This window comes from Phoenix dactylifera, unplaced genomic scaffold (assembly GCF_009389715.1).
Source record: "Phoenix dactylifera cultivar Barhee BC4 unplaced genomic scaffold, palm_55x_up_171113_PBpolish2nd_filt_p 000261F, whole genome shotgun sequence".
Classification (NCBI taxonomy): domain Eukaryota; kingdom Viridiplantae; phylum Streptophyta; class Magnoliopsida; order Arecales; family Arecaceae; genus Phoenix; species Phoenix dactylifera.
In genome coordinates, this window is record NW_024067752.1 from 289,696 (window position 1) to 310,484 (window position 20,789).

General features: G+C 38.9%; 2 protein-coding genes across 3 annotated transcripts; both read left to right on the forward strand.

Annotated features, from left to right (window-relative positions):
* The first annotated feature begins 548 nt into the window (after positions 1 to 548).
* On the forward strand, positions 549 to 14,098 carry LOC103717343. Of its 2 annotated transcripts, none has more exons than XM_026808537.2 (5): positions 549 to 1,672; positions 3,577 to 3,635; positions 3,753 to 3,881; positions 13,189 to 13,324; positions 13,421 to 13,544. In XM_026808537.2, exons 1-5 carry the CDS (start codon positions 974 to 976, stop codon positions 13,442 to 13,444), a joined length of 1,047 nt encoding a protein of 348 aa, XP_026664338.1. In that variant the 5' UTR covers positions 549 to 973; the 3' UTR covers positions 13,445 to 13,544. The 2 variants fall into 2 exon arrangements, with proteins under 2 accessions (XP_026664338.1, XP_008803902.1); XM_008805680.4 differs by having other exon boundaries at positions 731 to 1,672; positions 13,438 to 14,098.
* Positions 14,099 to 19,675: 5,577 nt separating this feature from the next.
* On the forward strand, positions 19,676 to 20,789 carry LOC103717344 (uncharacterized protein At3g17950). The gene is made up of 2 exons (XM_008805681.3): positions 19,676 to 20,088; positions 20,179 to 20,789. The coding sequence occupies exons 1-2, from the start codon at positions 20,014 to 20,016 to the stop codon at positions 20,701 to 20,703; spliced, it is 600 nt and encodes a 199-aa protein (XP_008803903.1). The 5' UTR covers positions 19,676 to 20,013; the 3' UTR covers positions 20,704 to 20,789.

Here is a 20,789-nt window from a genome sequence, read left to right on the forward strand (position 1 = left end):
TGGCCCAGCTCGTTTTCCTTCTGAGCTCCAGTATGGTTATCCTTCGTGTGAGTACGTTATATTCAGCACCATCGAGGCTACCAGCGGATCAATAAGCTCTTCCAGACCCAGCGTCCGAGCAAGGAGCATCCAGTCTCCATAATTTAATCGACGTCCGTGTGTTTCGAACTCGGAACTGCTTGGTTGGAAGTAAGGCCCAGCTTCACTGAGCTACCACTTTAGTGGTGAAGATTTCTTCAGTGAACTGATCATCTTCGGTGATGAGAGGGCTTTCCTTTTACAATATGAGGTACGCATCTCATCTTTGTGACTTTAGTTGATTATACCAACACCAATCTTTCTGTAAGCAGGCTAATTTTATGCCGTTTCTCACTTTCAGCGGCCAGAAGACGGGCGCACCAAGCAAGTAATCTGTTCCACCTAATTCAATAGTGACATGCGTCTGATCTCCATGCACAAACACGTGGAAAGTTCCAAATAATTTTTCAAAGTAATAATTCATATGTTATATATTGAGTCCAAAATTTAGACGCCAATTTGGAAAAGCCACGTCACCCCAGACTCCAAAAACGGCACATGATGGATGCCCTTCCAAATATTTCAGTCCTCAGCTGCCTTCCCTCTCGTGTCTCCAAATCAATACCTAATCGGTTGATTGCGGTTCAAATCTTCGCATCTCTGACTTTTGAGCTGTCACTCTTGTCCTCACTAAATAATTTCCCATTACGATGGGTTGCTGGATGGAATCTGAATTCCTGCACCAAAAGCCCACCGACCCCACCACCCACCCTGGAAGCTTCTCCTTTCCCTCCCCTCCTTTGTTCCTTCTCCCTTCCAGAAGCCATCCAAAGCAGCCGGAAAACTCGCGAAGAATAGACATCGTGGCCAGTGGCCGAAAGCCGGAGGGATAGCGAAGCATCCATTCCGGCCTTGAACTCTCGCAAGCAGTAATTAATTCCCGTCGGCCGCGGCCATGTCGGTGTCGTGCGGGTTAGAGTGGGTGGTGTGTCTTGGCTGCTCCCGGTGGGCGTGGAAGCGGCTGACGTACGTGGGCTCCTACGACAGCGAGTCATGGCCGCCGGCCGCCGCCGAAGAGTTCGAGCCGGTGCCCCGCGTGTGCCGCGTCATCCTCGCCGTTTACGAGGACGACCTCGAGCACCCCCGCTTCCCCCCCGCCGGCGGCTACCGCATGAACCCGGCCTGGGTCTTCAAGCGCGTCACCTACGAGCAGACCGAAGGCCGATGCCCCCCTTACCTCATCTACGTCGACCACGACCGCAGAGAAATCATCCTCGCCGTCCGCGGCCTCAACCTCGTCCGCGAGAGCGACTACAAGGTGCTCCTCGACAACGGCCTCGGCCGCCAGATGTTCGACGGCGGATTCGTCCACCACGGCCTCCTTAAGGCGGCCACCTGGCTGCTCAACCGCGAGGCCGAGACGTTGAAGAAGCTTCTGGTCGAGAACGGCCCCGGGTACAAGCTGGTGCTTGCCGGGCACTCGCTTGGATCCGGGGTGGTTGCGCTGATGACTATAATTCTTGTGAATCACCGGGATCGGATCGGGGGCATTTCCAGGAGCCAGATCCAGTGCTACGCCATCGCGCCAGCTAGGTGTATGTCGCTGAATCTCGCCGTCAAGTACGCCGATGTCATCCACTCCGTCGTGCTGCAGGCAAGGGAATTCATTGCTGATTTCATTTCTTGGGTTTTATGTTAAAAGAAAAAAGATTACTTCCGAGTCTTGATATGTAGGATGAACTTAGAAAAACTGAATTGTGGGGGCGAGCAATGGCTCAGCAGATCTGATGAATGGAAAGGGAGAGGAGAAAAAAAATTAAAGAGATTTTTCTTCCCTTTCCACTTTCTTAAGGAGATTAGCAAATAGGGATGTAGAATTTGGTAATTTAGGTCTGCAAGGATAGTGCTAATTATTGCTAGAGCTGAAGTAGTTGACTTGGGTTTAATGTGGGTTGATCAGCAAGCAAATGAAGGCCTTTTGGGGATTGGATAGTTGATCAGTAAGGCATGTATTTGATTAGATGTGCAGTTTGCAGTTTGGCCATGAGGCCTGACTAATGAAATGGTATTATGGGACAGCTCATCTTCTTTTCTTCAGAATATTAGTTATTTTGGTGACTTGGGTCTCAAGGAAGTGCAAGTTCAGTGGTTATTTACTCTAGGCAACCGAGGATGTGTCTCTATTTTATCAGGGGATGCCGAATATTACTTTGATTCTTGCTTGTCAAGAATCCAATAATTGATGGCCAGTATACTTGGGAGTTGTGATTTTCTTGTGAAGAGATTTTACCAATTTAATATGAAATAAGAACTCGTTATCAGTGCCTGATCTTGGGAAATTGATGGCATCCTCTTGGTTTTGTACTTATGCTTTCAGGTCTTGTCCAATTATATTTGATTTTTTAACAAAGAACTTGGTGTCAGTGCTCGATCTTGAGAAATTGATGGCGTTTTCTTGGTTTTCTGTGGATATTAATACACATGCTTTTAGATTTTAACTCTATCGGTGCATGCTGCTTATGAATATATACTACTAATAGATGTAACCCATTAGCGCATATTTACGGTCTTTGCTTTGCATACTGGCACTTGGGTCGCATCATAGTACCCATCAGTTTTCAGCACCTATTCTTCTGCATTGTTTATCTTCTGGAACCTCTAATTTGTTATGGTTAGCATGGCTTATTCATGTTTTTGCAATGATAAGTAAGTTTTGTTATTTGTGAAGTTGTTTTGTCATTCTTGGTTGGATTTAACATTTATTACTTTGTATCTGTCCTTTTAATTAAATTGTAATTATTAAAGACATTACATTAACTTAGCCTGTTCAATTTTCATGCAAATCTGCTTAAATTGTTTGTTTCGTCCTGCAATACTTTTTTTACTGCTTTAGATTTTCTGACATCTTCATATAAGTTTGACTATATGAGTCAACTAAGAACTATGGTAAACAAAAAAGGATGGTTAAATATTAATTGTTACGCCCTGTTTGACAAGATGAGTCAACTAAGAATTATCGTGAAGAAAATGAATGGTTAAATATTAATTGTAATGAACGGACATCATGGGCCCTGTCTGTTGACTACATGGGCAGTAGGAATCTATACGGACAAGAGGGTTTAATCATACGCTTTTTTTAATCTTAATCTTATTGCCAAAATAATAAGATTTGTGCATACACAAGCAGCTCAAGTGAGTGAAGGATGAGCAAATTGACATCGCATGCTTAGAGACCAGCTGGGGATGCTTATACTCTTATATTTTAGTACCATAGCATTAAATTATAGCCGTTTAACTATTTGCAGTTTCATTCCTCTATGTACTATTTTTAAAACTTTTTAGTGGGGTGAATGGTTTCTTCTTTTCTGCTCTGTTTTTTGAATGCATTTATATATTCAGTTTAACAGCTTGTCTCTACCTTTTTATATTAGAACAGAAAAAGATGCAGAAAATTTCATTTTGTTGATTATGTTCATTTGTAATGTTGGTACTGTATTAGATGAGAATCCCTGCAGATGTTAGTGTCAATATTGACCCCTTTATTATAAATTCTCCCAGGATGATTTCTTGCCAAGAACTCCAACACCCTTGGAGCATATTTTTAAATCTATCTTCTGGTGAGTTATTGCATACCTATAATTTTCTAAGCTTTAATATCTCTGATTTGTTGTTTCTCTTCTGCATATCTGTAGTGTTATAATCATTTTTAAACCTGGTCTTACTGCTTTGGACAGCTTGCCCTGCTTCTTATTTTTAGTTTGCATGAGGGATACATTTATTCCAGAAAAGAGGAAGCTTAATGATCCAAGAAGGCTCTATGCTCCTGGTCGAATGTATCATATTGTTGAGAGGAAATTTTGCAGGTAAGAAACCTTCTGACATTCTTTGTGCTAACCAAAAAATGGGCTACAGTATTCTGTGACTTATAAGATAAACCTTAACTATTTTCCTATATTTTTGCATGCATATGGAAAGCAATGTTGTTAATTTTCCATTTCTTTTGAGAATACCATGGCCATAACAATAACCAATGAAATCTATCCCCTTGTTTGAGATATATTTAAAAAAATACTCTGCTTATTCCCTTTACCTCATTTACTTGCCATTAAGCATGCTTGCATCACCTATGATTTTATCTTGAATGAAATTCTGCTTTATGAAATATTAATAATCAAACTGATGAAAGGGCATGAGAATTTGGGGCCTAATGGGTCATTGGGTGCAATCAGGGTATGTCGTACCGGCCCGTACTGGCCTAATGGGTCATTGGGTGCAATCAGGGTATGCCGTACCGGCCCGTACCCACTGGCCGGTACGAACCGGTCTGGGCAGGGATCGGTACCAGAAGCTTTCATTGAAAAATCGGTTGGTTGCCGTACCGGTACGAACCGATACGGGACCGGTACGGACCGATACGGGACCAGTACGGACCGGTCCGGACCGATACGAGACTAGTACGTACGACTCCGGGCCGCCACCGGTACCGGTACGGCGGACCTTGGATGTAATGGTTATTTACAGAAATATTTTGACTTGATGGAAATTTTTTGAAATTGATTTTGGAGATTTGATTTGCCTAAGGAAGAACATTATAAGGTTCAATTTAAGATTTGAAGCAATTCATTTAATAGTTAAGGAATCTATGGTTTTATGAAATTTTAGAGAGCATGAGTTTTGGTCGTACTTGGACTCTGAAATTATGTGTGTGACCTCATAGGTTCGAATCTAAGCCAGTAGTATAGGAACGGCTTCCTACACTAATCGATGTGACCATCTAGCAATGGTACCCGACGTCCGGATAAGCCGAATATATGCGAAGCAAATATTCTGGAACCCTGGACTATGGTTACTGTATAATTCATCCCTTAGACTCCTAATGCCAGGATGACCTTAGAGTTTTGTCAACTCTATAATCAGTGCATCCATGATGTGATTCAACTTTAGAAATCCTGTGATTCCTCACAAGGATTATCCTGGCCAAGGTTTTGCTAAATTGAACACAAAGTATTATCTCCTGTTTCCAAAAGGGGTCAATTCCATCTTGATTCACTCACTGATTTCGCAAGTACTTGACTGCACCCAGTAACCTTCCGTCTCAGAATTAGAAATTCTGCTAGTCCGGCACCAAAGTACAGTGAGTTGCTTACTAATCACAGTGGTGATCTGAGATCTGAGGGATACTTATACCCATATTAACTTGGAACATCTCTTGACAGTAGAGTGTTCCGAAATTGGTCACGTTTAGTGAAATGTACTCCTACACTGCACCTGTGTGACATATCAGTGTCTCCACACTCCTTGGTTAAGAGGACAACCAATGTATATGTCTCACAACGACTTAATCTCGATAATACTGTCGTCCCAGTAACAGTATATCATTTGTTCGCGAACAGGTTTAAGGACTTGAAGATAAATCCTTCTTTAAAATAAGTCCTAAGGACTTCATCATATAAGAGTTCATTTGAAGATGTTCAATAAAATGATGAATAATGCCAAATAACACTTTATAAATTTGTCAATTCATTTACAAAATTTAATCATCAATATGCTGAGGATTGACTTTTAGGATACAATTCTCAACAAAATGATAGAATTGTGTGAGGGAGGTGAAAGATGATGGAATATGCGGTTTGATGATGTTTTACAAAAGATAACTACTGAAATTTAAGGAATATATGGAGAAAAAGAAAAGAGCCAATAAGGTGGCATGCTACTTTTCAGTATAAGAAACAATGCTTGGTTGCCAAGCATTTTTCTTTTCCTTTCCTTTAAGCCTCTCATTAGCTCTTGTCCTTAAATACTTATAAATGGATTTGGAACTTCATGGTAACTTCTTTCCTCTTTTAAATTTCTAAAACTTGCTTGAAAAGTATTGAGCTATACCTGCTTTTCTCTTTTGAGAATAAAGCCAAAATATGCAGGTTTTATGATCTTCACTTGATAAGCAAGACACAGCATTGGCAATGCACATATGTACAAATTTGACATATATTGCTAGTATAGACTTATGGAAAGAATGAGAGGACACTCCAACATAATGATATTGTTATGTATATCCAACATAATGAAGTACTATACTTGTATGCTTCCAACACTCCAACCCAAATCTCAAGGTAGTCCTGAACCTACAGACTATGGCTGCAGTAAATAGTAGATTAACTAATGATGAAGGAAGCACATATGGATCACCTGACAGTAGTAAAAACATGATGGGGTAGGTACTGAGACTGTGAGATGAATGAAGATGATGCCCAAGTATGTAAAACTACCATTTGGTTTAGAGGAAAAAAATTGTGATAGTTGGAACTTTTAATGTGATTAATCCAAGATTGAACAGTTGGGTTTTACTATGGAAATTGCGTTCGAAGATCAAGGCTTCTTTATTCATGTTATAACATATGTGGTCCAATATATGCATTTTCTAAAGCTGCACTATTAATACTTTTGAGAACCATTAGAATGATGGCCTCATCTATGTAAAACTGCAGGATGTTGCGATTGGCAATGCAGGCTAGTAGTGCCATGAATTAGCTGATTATTTCAACTAGCAAAAGATCAATCTGGCTTGCATACTGTCAATTATTGAACAACAAAATTAGGTGTGAGATATGAGAGACGATGCAATGTACAGGAAAATGATGTTAGGAATTTGTAAATAGGCAGTGCTAAGGAGAGAGAAACCACTAAAATATGTGGAGGTGTCGAAGAATTATTTGACTGTGAGAGGAGGCATCTTAAAACAATAAGGTGATGACCAAATCATGAGAGATTACTGCACATGTACTAGAATTTTTAGCCTTGAAGCTGTGAGGATGCTAGGTTACTGGAGGTTAGAACTGCTGAAAAACATGTTATGATAAACAAGGTTAACCAAGTATCAAGTGTTATAGATTAGAAATTTATTACTTCAGATTTTGATTCTGTTTTTTTGTTATTTCAGGCATGTATAAGTGGTAGATTGAGACATAATTCATTAGAAAAGCCGGTCACTTCCCTTTGAGAGGAAAGAGAGTCTTGTATCCTTTTCGTTTAATTTTCAAGGAAGGCCATGCCATGTATTCCAGGGGCCATGACTATTTTCTAGGAAGAAGGTTGACAAAAGAGGTAGAGGAAAATAAGGAAATGAAGAGGGGGGTAGAAAGCAAAAAGATGAGAGGAGAAGAGAAAGGCAAAGAAGAAAAAGAAGGGAAAGTATCTGACAGCTATGGTCATCGAGTAAATAATCATCCAATCTAGGTTCCTTGCATGTCTTCATTACTTTGTAATGATCAACCCAACCTTACAAAAATTAGGGAGATCTAGAGATGTAGAGCAAAGTTTTAATTACTGGTGGGACGGTTACGCATCACACCTTCCCAATTATTGGGATGGGACAAGTTGGAAAATGGATCAAGACAGGATGGGACATCCACCATCCTGAGAGTTGAAATATAGGACATCCCATTCCATGGGAAAAGTGGGACAGTCCCATCCTGTAGTATTCAAAACCTCAATGTAGAGCTCTAGTCCCTTAGCAATAACCTTGGTAGAGCCTCAGGTGAAACTAATGAATTTCTCTTTCATTCATAGTTAGTTTTCCTCCACTTTCTTTCCTATGCACTTGTTCAGTTTTAAGGCCTGAGGAGTCGCTGTTGGATTGTGAGTGCAGTTCAACGTAGAAATCTCCGGTTAGATAATTTAAACTTACAACTAAAATTTAGATCTGAGGTAGATGTCAAATCTTAGCTTTTTTAAATTCAGTATGATCTGATTTACATTGCAAACCTCAGGAAAAAGGTAAAACCTAATAGTCAAACCAGGTATCATGATGAAACAGTTCTTGGAAGATTTAGGGACACATCAATGGGTGATTTTAAGATGATGGTCAAGGACTTTGCATGGATAGTGAAATCCACATTATTATCAGAATTGTAACCTCTGCTCGTGTACATCTTATCAAAGAAGCATGGATCCACTTAAAATTTTAAATTTTCTCTGGGTGATTCAGATTTTTCCTAAAGCTTATTTCAGATGCTTTCCTGTTAATTCCATATCTAATATATAATGTCATTCAAGGTTTATCTTAATCAGATTCTCTATTTTTCAGCTTTTTTCTAGTCAAAGAAACAGGGAAAAAATTCTTTGTTAAGTCAATAAAGGGAAAAAAAATTCTGCTGGGAATTAAGAGGAACATGTGTTAATGTTTATATTAGTGATAACCCACCATGATAGAAATAGATCACTCACTTAAATATGTAAATAAAATAGGAATGCTATTGTGGATTGTGAGATTGGGTATCTGAGAGTTCTTAAGAATTGCCGGTTCTGTGCCACCAGTCTTTATGGAACTGTGCTTCTACATGGACTATCTTGCAACACTGTGACTGTCTCACCATAGTACAATTAGTGTAAAGTCATTTAATAGTCTTGTTGGTATACATGTAAATATTCTTGCTGTCAAAAATTAGAAATTTTTGAAAAAGAGATCGTAACTTTAGTAATCCTATGAATCAGGGTTCAAGTTTGTGCCCTATTACTAGTTTGCTGTGTAGGCGGCAGATGCTGTTGCAAATGAGTTCATTGAAGACTGGAAGAGGCTGTGCATGGTATCATTGTGAATGTTTAGAGATTTTAGTGCTTTCATTCATGTATCAAATATGTTCTTATTAAGCTGTTGGATGTCTAATAGTATGCTCGTCTTATGGTTCTGATGATTTATCTTGTGGGCATTCTAGAATATCATAGGCTAGGTGCATGTGCAAAATTTAAATGGCTGCTTCTTTGACAGCAAATAAGGATTCTTTGGATGTTCTAATGAGAATGATCAACTCATAGATGATAGGAATTGGTCCTGAATATAAGGATATAGTTAGTTATGAGTTTTACTGCAATGGGAGGTACTTTATGTACTTTGATATACTGGCAATCTCTACATTAGGCTGTGGAATCGCATACGTTGTTCACCATGTTCAAAGAATGATTTTTCTGTCAAGGATTGTGGTATATGATGGTCCTCCTTGACGGCTTGAGAAAAATTACTTGGAAATGGTCTACTTAATAATAAAATGGATTTTCTTTTAAAAAGGGACTTATCCATACCTCTTTGAAAGAAATTTTCCCCAATAGGACAATTATCCTATAATCACTTCATGTTCTGAGTAAACCAGATGAGCTTGAGATATTACAAGTTATTGATTAGTGTTTCAGTTATCACATATTGTGTTAGTACTGAGCTCCAAAGGACAACAATTGTTCTGTGCTGGTACCAATCCTTGTATGCTGTAAGAACGTTAAACTTTGTCTATATATTTGCCAAAGAGAGGGAAGATAAGCTAGAGAGACCTGTTCTTTTCTAATCTTAGATTTAATTGGATTGCTTTACTATTAAGATGACTTTCATTAAATGTATAGATCGAATTCTTGACATATCCACACAAATAACCAAAACCACGTATTTTGGTAGCTTATGGTCGGTACCATGGTATGCCGTACTGATTGGTATCGGTGCGTATCGACCATACTATACCATATTGGTACTAAACTAGTATATGGTACCAAGGGAGGAGGGATGTACCAAGTGTCGATACACTGCTTCGATCCCCATACCAAGTGCATTGACAACGTACAAGGATGGTACCGGTACAGGATCCGATACCAAGATGGAGAATCTCAGTTGGTACACATTGCGCCATAGATCTTTATTTAATATATAAAATGGCATTGCTTTTTGTGAACTATGAAGCATCGATAAGGAAAAGTAAAAATAAAAGCAAAGATATATTATATTTGGCGTCATAAATAAATAATCGTGCTAACTTGTTTTATAAGTAGCGTACAATGAACTGATAAAAATTTTGGAAGAAAACTAGCTTCCTTTTTTCTAAATCAATGTAATTCTATGTATTTCTTTTCTTAATTAAAAGTCTTGACTAATAGCTAAGCAGGCAGTGAGTTGAGTTGGATCATGTTCAGGTTACTCAGCTTTCCATACCAGCAAGTTCTAGCTCAACCTTAACGTACCAAGTTGCATCACTGGGTCATTGATGCCCTGATCGTAATCCACCTTTAGGTCAACCCATTAACGCACCAGATATATAGATCCTTATTTGGCAAGTTCAATTGTTTATTGTTCTTATTATGTTTTGATTCCATCCCAATTATCAATTGGATTTTGTAGGAAAAAAATGAATGGCAATTGAAAACAAGAAAGTTAAAGAGGAAGAAGGGATATTTAACCCTATAAGTTCAAATTTGAAAAGTAAAAGAGAATCCTCAAAGTCCCACTTGTTCAGATGCTCATTGATGTACCACAAGGGAAGTCGAGTTTAGGCAGTTAGGGCTGCTGAAGCTAGAAGTGGGACTCAATTAGCGAGATACATGAGGCAAAAGAAAGAGATTTGCCATCTGTTGATGGGGTCATTACTTTCTAGCATGATTGACCATAAAATTTGGAATGCTTGTCAATATGATATGCACCCATCCATACATACTGTATCAACCCCGTGACAATACAAAGGGGCATTTGTTTGGGCCAACACTGCCCAACCCACACCTAGATTTCCCAAAGCAACCATGGATTGAGTTTAGAGGTAGATCGAGGTCAATTTTCCCCGAACTGACCCCAAATGGGCCCTGAACCAAGCCATATGGGCCCTGAATTGAGCAATATTTTGGTACCTCTCAAAATGACTAAAACAGCCCCTTTCACAATTGCTCTTCACTGTTTGGTAGTGGGAATGAAATCAGGGAGAAGTGAAGAGTGCCTAAGGAGATTGGCTTGCTGGATCTAAGCTTGGTTATCAATATCCAGGTCTAGAAAATTATTCATGCTAGGTAACTCTTCTCCTCCTCCCTCTTTTTCCTTATTTCTTTAGAAGTCCAAGTAAAATTTTATATTTAGTTCAAGAAATCATGGGAAATTTTGTCAAATGAGTATTAAATATTGTTCAATCATTAGATTCGTGTGTTAGATCATGAATCCAAGATTGGAAACACTGATTTTGGAGGCTTAGTTGAACCCAAAGACCAACACCTAAAAATTATGTAAATCCAAAAATAACCCAAAATAGGCCACAGCAAGGGCATATTGACTATATCTATACATACCATCGATACTTTTTTGGCACAATTCTCAATACAACATTTACCATGCCCTCCCTCGGTACACTCTATACCTCAATATTTTGAACCTTGAATATCATTTAAAAAGATCCAAGGCCGGAAGGCCCCAACTTGTAGTTGAGCAGAGGAGAGAAGAGGGAAGACAACTCAGAGGAATTAAAATTGTTTTGCCAATTTATGACTCTGCCATTGGATATTGAGCCAGTTGCTCAGTTTGGTCGTCATTTCATATTTTGACAACCTTGTGCTGGCCATTTTGCTTCGCTATTTGACGCGACCTCTCATTTTTTTTCCAAAAAGCTCTATTAATGCCCTGAACCATGTGCGATCCCAACTCGATCTGATTTTTTGGATTTGAACGAGACAGAAACTAAACTTTGCATGAGCATGCATGCAAATCAGGTTAGGTAAGTCATTTGGTTGGTTTAAAATTTCAGGCCCTTGTTATAATGAAATCTTATTATCATTGGACATTTTTGTAGTATTCTTGAACAAAAATTAAAACCCCTACCCCCTCTTTTTGCATGGTCTCTGTAACCATTAAACTTGCTATCTTATTAGAATTTTCTTCAAAAGTCATAACTATTATTTAATTATTTAAATTGTCTTCAGGATATCTCTTTTATTGTTTCAAATTGCTCTATAGAGGCATTGATAATAATGTCATTAATGCATGAGATAGGTAACCAGACCAATCCTTAATGGTTCATAGTCATTGAATTTTTTTGTGATCCACATTTTTCACCATGAAACTCACAAATTCACCAAATCCAAAGAAAAAGCATGGGATTATCTAACATGAGGCCTTTTGAAGTCTTGAATCAACAGAGCATTTTTTCTAACCATAAGAATTTGAGACAAGCTGAATTAATCTTAAATTCATATATTCCATTTATAACTAGAACATATCCTCTTCAAGGTCATAAAGTTGTGGTCTGGATTATCTTAATTCTATGAAAATTGAACTGAAGGTTACTTCAGGCTTATGATTGTAGTAACAATGTTATGACATTCTTTTTGAGTTTGGCATGCTAAATAAATGACTTAGATTAAATAATTGTAACATATCTATAGCCCTATATATCTTTACTAGAAAGGTTTTAAGAAGTTGCCACATAATGTGAGTGGCTGGGATATTCTGTAGTGCATATACTGGAATTTAAAAAATAAAATAGATAAAATTAGGAATCGATTAGTAAAAGTTCATAAAATAAACAAAGTTAACTACATACTCTCGCCCTTATTTTAGAGCCTATGTTAGTATGGTTCGACTTATTAACCTAAAGAACTAACTATACCCCCCTATACAATATACCCAATGCTCATGTATGCTAATGCAATGAACAGATCTACTAATTATTAAAATAAAGCAGAGGGAGAGAGAGAGAGAGAGAGAGAGAGAGAGAGAGAGAGAGAGAATTAGAAGAATATGCGATCACTAGCATAGGGCCCAAGCCATATGTGTTAGCTGTTTATGCCTATATTGGTCCATAACAACCCCCTATAGCATTAATATTTCTTCAGTTTTTACATGCCCTTTGTCTACATGGTCTCTCTCTCTCTCTCTCTCTCTCTCTCTCTCTATATATATATATATATATATATATATCTTCTCCTGACCAACCAGGTGATGCTCATTGATTAGTGTGACAAGGATATTAGTCATTTATTTGGTTTAGTCATTTAATTGTGATTCATAATTTGGTGCAATCTGTTGAGAAGTCCAACTAATGTAGAGATCCATACACAAATGCCATAGAACAAGCATAGTTTCAGTTTTTTGTGTTCTGTTAGTGTCTCTATAATAATACACTGAAAGCGTGCTTATTTAGAAATGTTACTCTAAATTCAAAAGAAAAATACTAACTAGGACTTATTGGGAAAATATGGAGATCTAGGAAACAATAAAATGGCTGGTATCAGTTTAACACCGCCCTCCGCAAAGAAAAATTTATAGTCTAAGAAATACAAAACGATGCTGTGATTCTGTTAGCATGCACAGCACTCAAGATTGATATTTTCAGTCAAGCAAGTGCATTGATGAAAAACTTTGATGCTTTGTTATGGAAGATGTGGAAGATATCCTCCTGAAGTAAGGACTGCCATTCCAGTAGAAGGAAGATTTGAACATATTGTGCTATCATGTAGTGCCACATCTGATCATGGAATTGTTTGGATAGAACGAGAATCACAACTGGCTTTAGATGTAAGTGAAACCTTCATTATTATCTGTATTGGTATTACTAGTGAGCTTTGAAGTAGCATTAGGACTAATGCTAGAAGCTGCATGGTGGATCTAAAGGTGGTTGATTTTCTCAGAGAATGAAAGAAAATGCCGGGGCCACAGTCCCACCACCGCAGCAAAAGATGGAGAGGAAACAGAGTCTTGAACAAGAACACAGGGATGCCCTGGAAAGAGCAGCGAGCTTGAATATACCATATGCTGTGGCACCAACAGAGCAACCCTCAGATGTCGCTAACCCTGCGCCTTCAGAGAACCAGGATGAAGCAACCTCACACAGTAAGCAGGATGAAGCAACCTCATCTAGTAGTTCAAAATCCAGTAGAACAAACTGGGATGAATTGGTGGAGAAGCTCTTCACCAGGACTGCTTCTGGGAACCTTGTTCTGAAGAAAGACGTCAGCGTCGATGACTGACATAAGGGATTATTTTTTTCTCTTTGCTTGTTGGTGATGTGGGAGTTTGTCCTGTTCCTGTGCATTATAGTTGTATGCTATGTAATTCTTCCCTGCCTTAATAAGAATTTGTTCTTCAATGCTGTGATGAGTCCAGTCTCTGGGTTTTGCTTGGTTTCCCAAGCTGAAGAGGCAGTGATGTACAAAATGAGTCTGTAGGCTGGTCTCATTCAGCTCCTGTTGTATTTTGTTAGTGTGAGTGGAACATTTGAGCATGTGAAAAGGGACTAATTTTTCTCTGTGATTTCCATAAGCTATGAATGATCTTTTGATTCTTGTATCACCAAGAAGCTTAAAGGTAGATATCTGCTTTAGTCTTTTGTCTCCAAAATATCATCCATCGCCATTCTCTGCATATGAAGTCTTCTTGCAACTGAAAAACAGTAGGGAGAATGCAATGACTTCATCTCCTTTATGGTTTGCTTTGGGCAAGGCATCAATGGAACATGCTGTGATTGCTAAATATTTGCCTGATGGTCTCATTGGGGACTAGTTCTAGAGCCAAGCCCAAGCCTGGATCTATGCTTGCCATAGTTTTCGAAACATTAGTGATCAATGGTTGGATTGCCCATCTACGGCTCAATGAAGCACAATGTACTATGTTAATTGATATGAGTTCAGAGAGGTGACAATGTTTAAGAGATAGAATTTAGTTTCTCTGGTGACAATGCGAAGCTCCATTTCCTATAAAGATGAGATTGATAACCGGTTACAAAGTGTGTTTTATGGTACGCCGTACCAACCTGAATTGGACTGTATAGGGCATGCTAGTATCATACTAGCACAATATTGGTATGGTACAATACTTGACATGTCGCTCATATCGGATATCGGTACCAAACTAATATAGTATGGTATGTTCTATACCGTTTTATTCAGGTCGGTATGGTGTACAATGAAACTCACTCTTTAACTGGCTATCAATTTCATCTTTATATTTATCTTATAGGAAATGGAGTTTCGCATTCTCACCAGAGAAACTAAATTCTATCTCTTAAACATTGTCACCTCTTTGAACTCATATCAATTAATATAGTATATCGTGCTTCATTGAGCTGAGCCGTAGATCGGCAATCCATACCGATCACTATTGTTTCGAAAACTATGGCAAGCGTATATCCCAGGCTTGTTTATTGATTTTGAACACTGGTTCCATGCACAAAACCCCCCAGCAGAACTTGAAATCCATGTAGAGGCTGCTCACATCATTGTCCTCTTTCATGCGCATCCTCACCGAGTCTTACCAAGCTCTACATTATAGTATTAGTCAAGTGAATCCAATGACATGCCACTAATGTTATGTCTCAGATACACACATATAAAGAGAGAGAGGATGGCATAGCTTTAACATTAATGTAGAGGTTCAAACAAAGAAAGGCTTACGGTGGATACCTAGGCACCTAGAGACGACGAAGAGCATAGCAAACGACGAAATGCTTCGAGGAGTTGAAAATAAGCATAGATTTAGAGATTCCCAAATAGATCAACCTTTCAAATTGCTGCCAAATCTATGAGCAAGCAAGAGATAATCTGGCCTATTAAAACATCTTAGTAGCTAGAGAAAAAGAATACAAAAGTGATTCCCATAGTAGTGGCAAGCGAAATGGTAGTAGCCTAAATTGTAAAAATAGGGTTACAGGAGAGTAATACAAGCATCATGCCGCTAGACGAAGCAGTAGAATGTTGCACCCTAGGCAAAAATATTTCATTTTTTTCTAGCTGTAATGGACCTAACTAACTTTGACTGTGGTTAAAGGTATGTCCCTTTCTGATTGCTTTGGGCAATCCTATCAAACGTGATTCAGGTTTGACTGATGACAGACAATAATCCAAATAATGACTCCCTTCCAAAATCGATATTTAACATTGTGAACTTAAAAAATGGTTGCCTAATTCAAGGCACCAAGGATTGAATTAATTTGTTGGAAGAAAATAATGAGCATTTTATAGGCTACTTGAATTTGTATATGTATTTTGCTCTTATCACCATTTATATATATATATATATATATATATATATATATATATATATATATATATATATATATATATATATATATATATATGTTCGGCTATTTAAAGAATAAAATATGTTTTATGGCAGCTTGAATTTAGAAAGCTATTATTATAAAAATTCAGGACGCTTTAATGAAGCACGGGAAGTCGCTAGCAGTATTTAATTTTACCGAAATACATAATTTTTGATGCAACCCATCTAAAAGTATGGAAATCATCAAGCATTAGGTTCATTCACAAATTTGAAGTGCTAGAGGGGTTATGTGCACAAAGGACCCATGCTTTTAACTTAGAAGGCCTCCTAAATCACACGGCTAACTTTAAGGCTACAAATGGTCCCGTGACTCGACCCGATTAGACTCAATCCAATTTGTTTTAAAGGACCCATGAAGCCGGATTGAGTTTTAAAATTGGACCCGTTCTATTTTTGGGGCAGGGTCTAAGTTTCGTGAATATGGACCTGATCCATACCTGTTAAACTATTTAGACCCACAGGCTGCAGAGGTGCAGGCTCAGCCGTCGAGCTAGTTATCTACAACATAAAATGCAGCAATACATGCTACTACACTTTTAAAATCATTATCAACCAGGCACATGTTGACTTTCATTGCTATGAGCTAAAATTTAGGAGAAAAAAATAGCTTACAATCTATAACTGAGAAAAAGTTTTAACAATAGAAGCCTATTTTTTCCAAAAAGAGTGCAATCTTTAGGAGGTTGTAGTGTCACGATGCTACTCAGCTTATTTAAATTGAATCAGATTAGAATTTACTTGATGTGATAAAGAAATGTATACAAATCGACCATTAAAATTTTTAGAATCGTAAACCTAGTTGGCCGACGTCTCCACACAACCTTTGAATGGCATGGATCATAGCATTTCCTCTATATTTCTCTATTTTTAAAAAGTGATCTTAAAATTATGGTAAACTCTCTAGTTTTATGTAGCCTATCCGAGGGGTTTCCTATCTTATATTGTCGAAGCAATTTTTCTTTTAATATAACTAATAACTCTATGACATCATTGATGCCTCCTTGTTCTTATGTTAGCAACTAATAATTCTAAGCACCCACTAGATTAGATTCCTTTTCATGTGTCATTTTCGATGCATATTTCTCAAGGGAGAAACTATAGTCTCCTGGTCATGGGTTTGGAAACCATCCAAGATCACAATGAAAACTGAAACACTAAATATATGAAGTCACATCACAAAAGAATGATAACTCACTCGTAGAAGGGATGGAGGGAGATAGCCATGGATGATCATCACATCTGATGCTGAAATAATGGAGAAGGGAAAGGGTGATAAAGCATCAAGAAGAGTTGAGATGATGAGGAAGCCTAAGTTAAGATGGATGGAGGAAGAACACTCGGTAAAGTAAAGCATCTGAAAGATGGTTGTGATTCCAACTCAAAAGAGAAAGGAGGCGTCTAAAGCTGGAAACAACCTAGGAAGGGAATGGAACTTATTTCAGCAATACAAATATTTGTGATGTAAACAAAGCATTAAAGTATTGGCTTATATCCTTACTCGAACCCGAACTGGACCTGTCTCGGATCTGAATGACCCACTGAGTCAAAAATTATAGCCGTGAATCCGACCTGACCATACTCGATCTTTTATTGGGTTGGGTCGAGGTCCAACATTAGGGCCTAAATAAGGAATTAGGTTGGGTCGGGGTCATTCATTATCCGATCTAATCCGACTTATTTGCACCTCTAGCTGACTTTGATGTATTCAAACATAGAGAGAAGTCACTCGGAACTCGGAAAAATATCTTTGACCCATGGACCACAACCTATAAATATAAATGGTTACTTATTTAGCTATCTATTTATCTATCTCTCTATGTGTTTATCTATTTATTTATTTATTTTGTGTGCGTCGAGAAATGTGAATGAGCTGGAGCCAGCTCTTTAAACTGGGATGCTAATTTCCGCTCTTCTAGCGTAGATCTCAAGTAGAGTCCAATCTCAATCTGTCTCGGTCGTAAGGTCGAGTATTAAAAGTGGGTGGATCCAATGGGTAGAGGATTTGTCCAGTTTCTTAGGCACATTTTCTTGGTGTTATGGGAACAGGGAGTTACTCAACATAACTTGTATTTAATGTCTGGCACGTTCAATGCATTCTATAATACAAAAATTATTGATTGAAGCATTTTAAATAGCTTATTATTGATTTTAAAATTGTTAAATTATCTATCAAAAATTTAATATTTAACTTATAGTCTAATCCTTGTCTTATTCTCAAATAAATCCAATAAAGTGTTAACTAGCTAATAATAATCCTCATTATTTCTATTACAAGGGTACATAAGGTTTTAAAGTGAAACTATTGTTTAGGGATATAAACATTACTGTCCCTTCAATGTTATATTTGTTGAAGCAAGCCTCTTTTATTTTAGTTTCTCCAGTGAAGTACATAGGCCTAGAAAAGAGGATAGTCGCAGCAAATTAGTTGTAATTCAAGACACATTGTTTTGTTCCTTATCAAGGTATAAAGTCAAAGTTATTTTTATTATTTTCTTTTCTTCTAAGCTTAGGGCATCTAAATGCATGTAAGGCTCTTATGAGTGATCCAAATAATGCTTAGACAAAATGATAAATAGGAGGTTGACATTTTCTTAGCGAGGGTTTTTTTTATCATGAGTGAGAAAGGGATAATTCAAATAAATGTTTATTGATCATTTAGATTAAGAAAGCTTTGGTCGTTCATTGTTTTTTTTTCCCCCGAGGTATCTTAATTATAGTTCGAGGTATAACGTAAGTTCCTCAGGTCCAAACTCAAATCATTTGCTCGAAGGTTGTAATCACATGAACTTAACTTTGCGTGCTTTGCAATATTCTTTTTAGCTTTTAAAATTAGGGTTTGTCTCTTACAAAGAGCATATGGTGTTCCTTCTAGTATTGGTGAGTTTGCTGTCCATTTGGGTAATCCAACTAGTGTACATATGGTGTCTATCTAGATAGCAAAAGAGTACCATAGTTGGTGCTCACTAGCAATATTATTCTCAAACTTACTAATGGTCTCCACCGGTGATCACCTACCTACACCAAAAAAGAAAAAAAAAAGGAACTTAACACGCAATCTTTTTTGTTGGATCGGACTTTAACATGCAGTCCCTTGGCCATCACACTTAATTTTTAGCTCTACACATGCTTAAACAGGATTTGCACATACTTACACTTATATTATATTATATACATATACAATTTTTTAAACGCAATTATATTTTTACTATACATAGTTATATTGTTTCTGCACATATTATATTTATATATGTACAGTTATTTGTAATTGTGTATGTATTAAAGAATAAGCACACGTATATTTTCTTTTGGTACAACGGCTGTTCACACTACTTTAGCGTAGGTGCAGTCAGCAAAATCAAAAAAGAGAAAATGACAAAGCGGTGGAGGACACTCCTAATGTGTCCAGAGAATCTCTCCGCAGTATTAGGCAGCAAAGGAGGTGACTCAGTTAGTAGTCCTATTTGCTTTCCAATACATATGTATGGCCTGAAAGGTATTGTAATATCCTACCATCCAACGGATGTCGCAAAGCAGAAGGTTTCCATCCTCCTCCGCCCCTCATTCCGTATCCAGTTAATTACCGTGGCTGAGTTCCTCTCAAGAAGCATACGCTCAGCCCTCAGCATCCATTTCACATAGGTGATGTCCTCTCGTGCTGTCCGAGCGCTGTCCCTGCTGGAGCCAAAGAAATTTTTAAACCTGAACGGTTGTTAAAGTTTTGGCCAACGATAAGAACCAGAAGTTATAGTCCGGTTAACGTAGTGATTGGTTATTAATTTAGTTTTTTTTTAAAAAATGTACCTATTATCCAGTGGCTTCTCAGTCCTCAACAAAACGTTCCCATCAGCAAAGCTGAGGATATAAATCCGTTATTTCACGCCCGTTCATCCTCCCAGCCTTCATTAAATTCCCAGATTCCAATCATCTTTCAATCTTCTCCAAAACCCCTTCACTCTCACTATCCCTCTCCCTGTCTCTGTGGGTGTGGTTCCAAGAATAAATTTATTCCGACGCCGTTCGTCCTCGGACCCTTCCCTAAATTCCCAGGTTCCCATCATCATTCAATCTTCTCCAAAACCCCTCTACTCTCTCTCTCTCTCTCTCTCTCTCTCTCTATGTTGCTTCAAGAATAAACTTATTCCGACGCCATGGATAGGGACACCGACTTCATCCCTTCGTCCCCGACCAACTCCTCCGTCTCTTCCTCCGATCTGGACACCGAGGTAAGAATGAGAAGGGGAATTGCGAGCGACTTAAAATTCCCAGAATGCCCTTGTCTCTCTGTCTTATTTTTTTTTATTTTTTTTTTAAAGTCGACCGGTTCGTTCTTCCACGACCGAAGCACGACTCTGGGGACCCTGATGGGCGTCTCCATCCCGGAGATCACCGTCCAGCCGGCGAGGGCCCTGTCGATGCTGGAGAACGGCGGCGGCGGCGGCGGAGGAGGAGGAGGAGGAGGGGTAGAGGGGGGAGGGAGGAGGCCGAAGCAGAGTGGGGTGCCGGAAAGGCGGCGGCAGCGGCGGCACCGCGGGGGACGGAGGTGGTGGCGGCTGTGCCGGGACGACATAGTGGGGTCCACCTCGCTGAGGGACTTCCTCCAGGTGGAGCGGCGGCTGGATGGGGGCGGCGAGGTGGCGGACGGCCACTTCCTCTACGGCGGCGGTGGGGGAGTGGCGGAGCACGAGGCACTGGGAGGCGGGCCGCTTTTCGAGGACGGGAGGGTGCTGCCGCCGGCGGAGGGGCGGCGGCCGCAGCAGCGGAGGGCGGCGGAGGGGGCGGGGTCGCTGGGGAGGCTGCCGGTGCTGCTCACCGGGATCTGCAGCGGGGGTGACGGGTAGACTTGTAATTTTAAATCCTTTCTCTCTTTCTTCCTCTCCCCGGCGTATGTAAAGCTAATTCCTGGATTTTATTCTATACTTTTTGT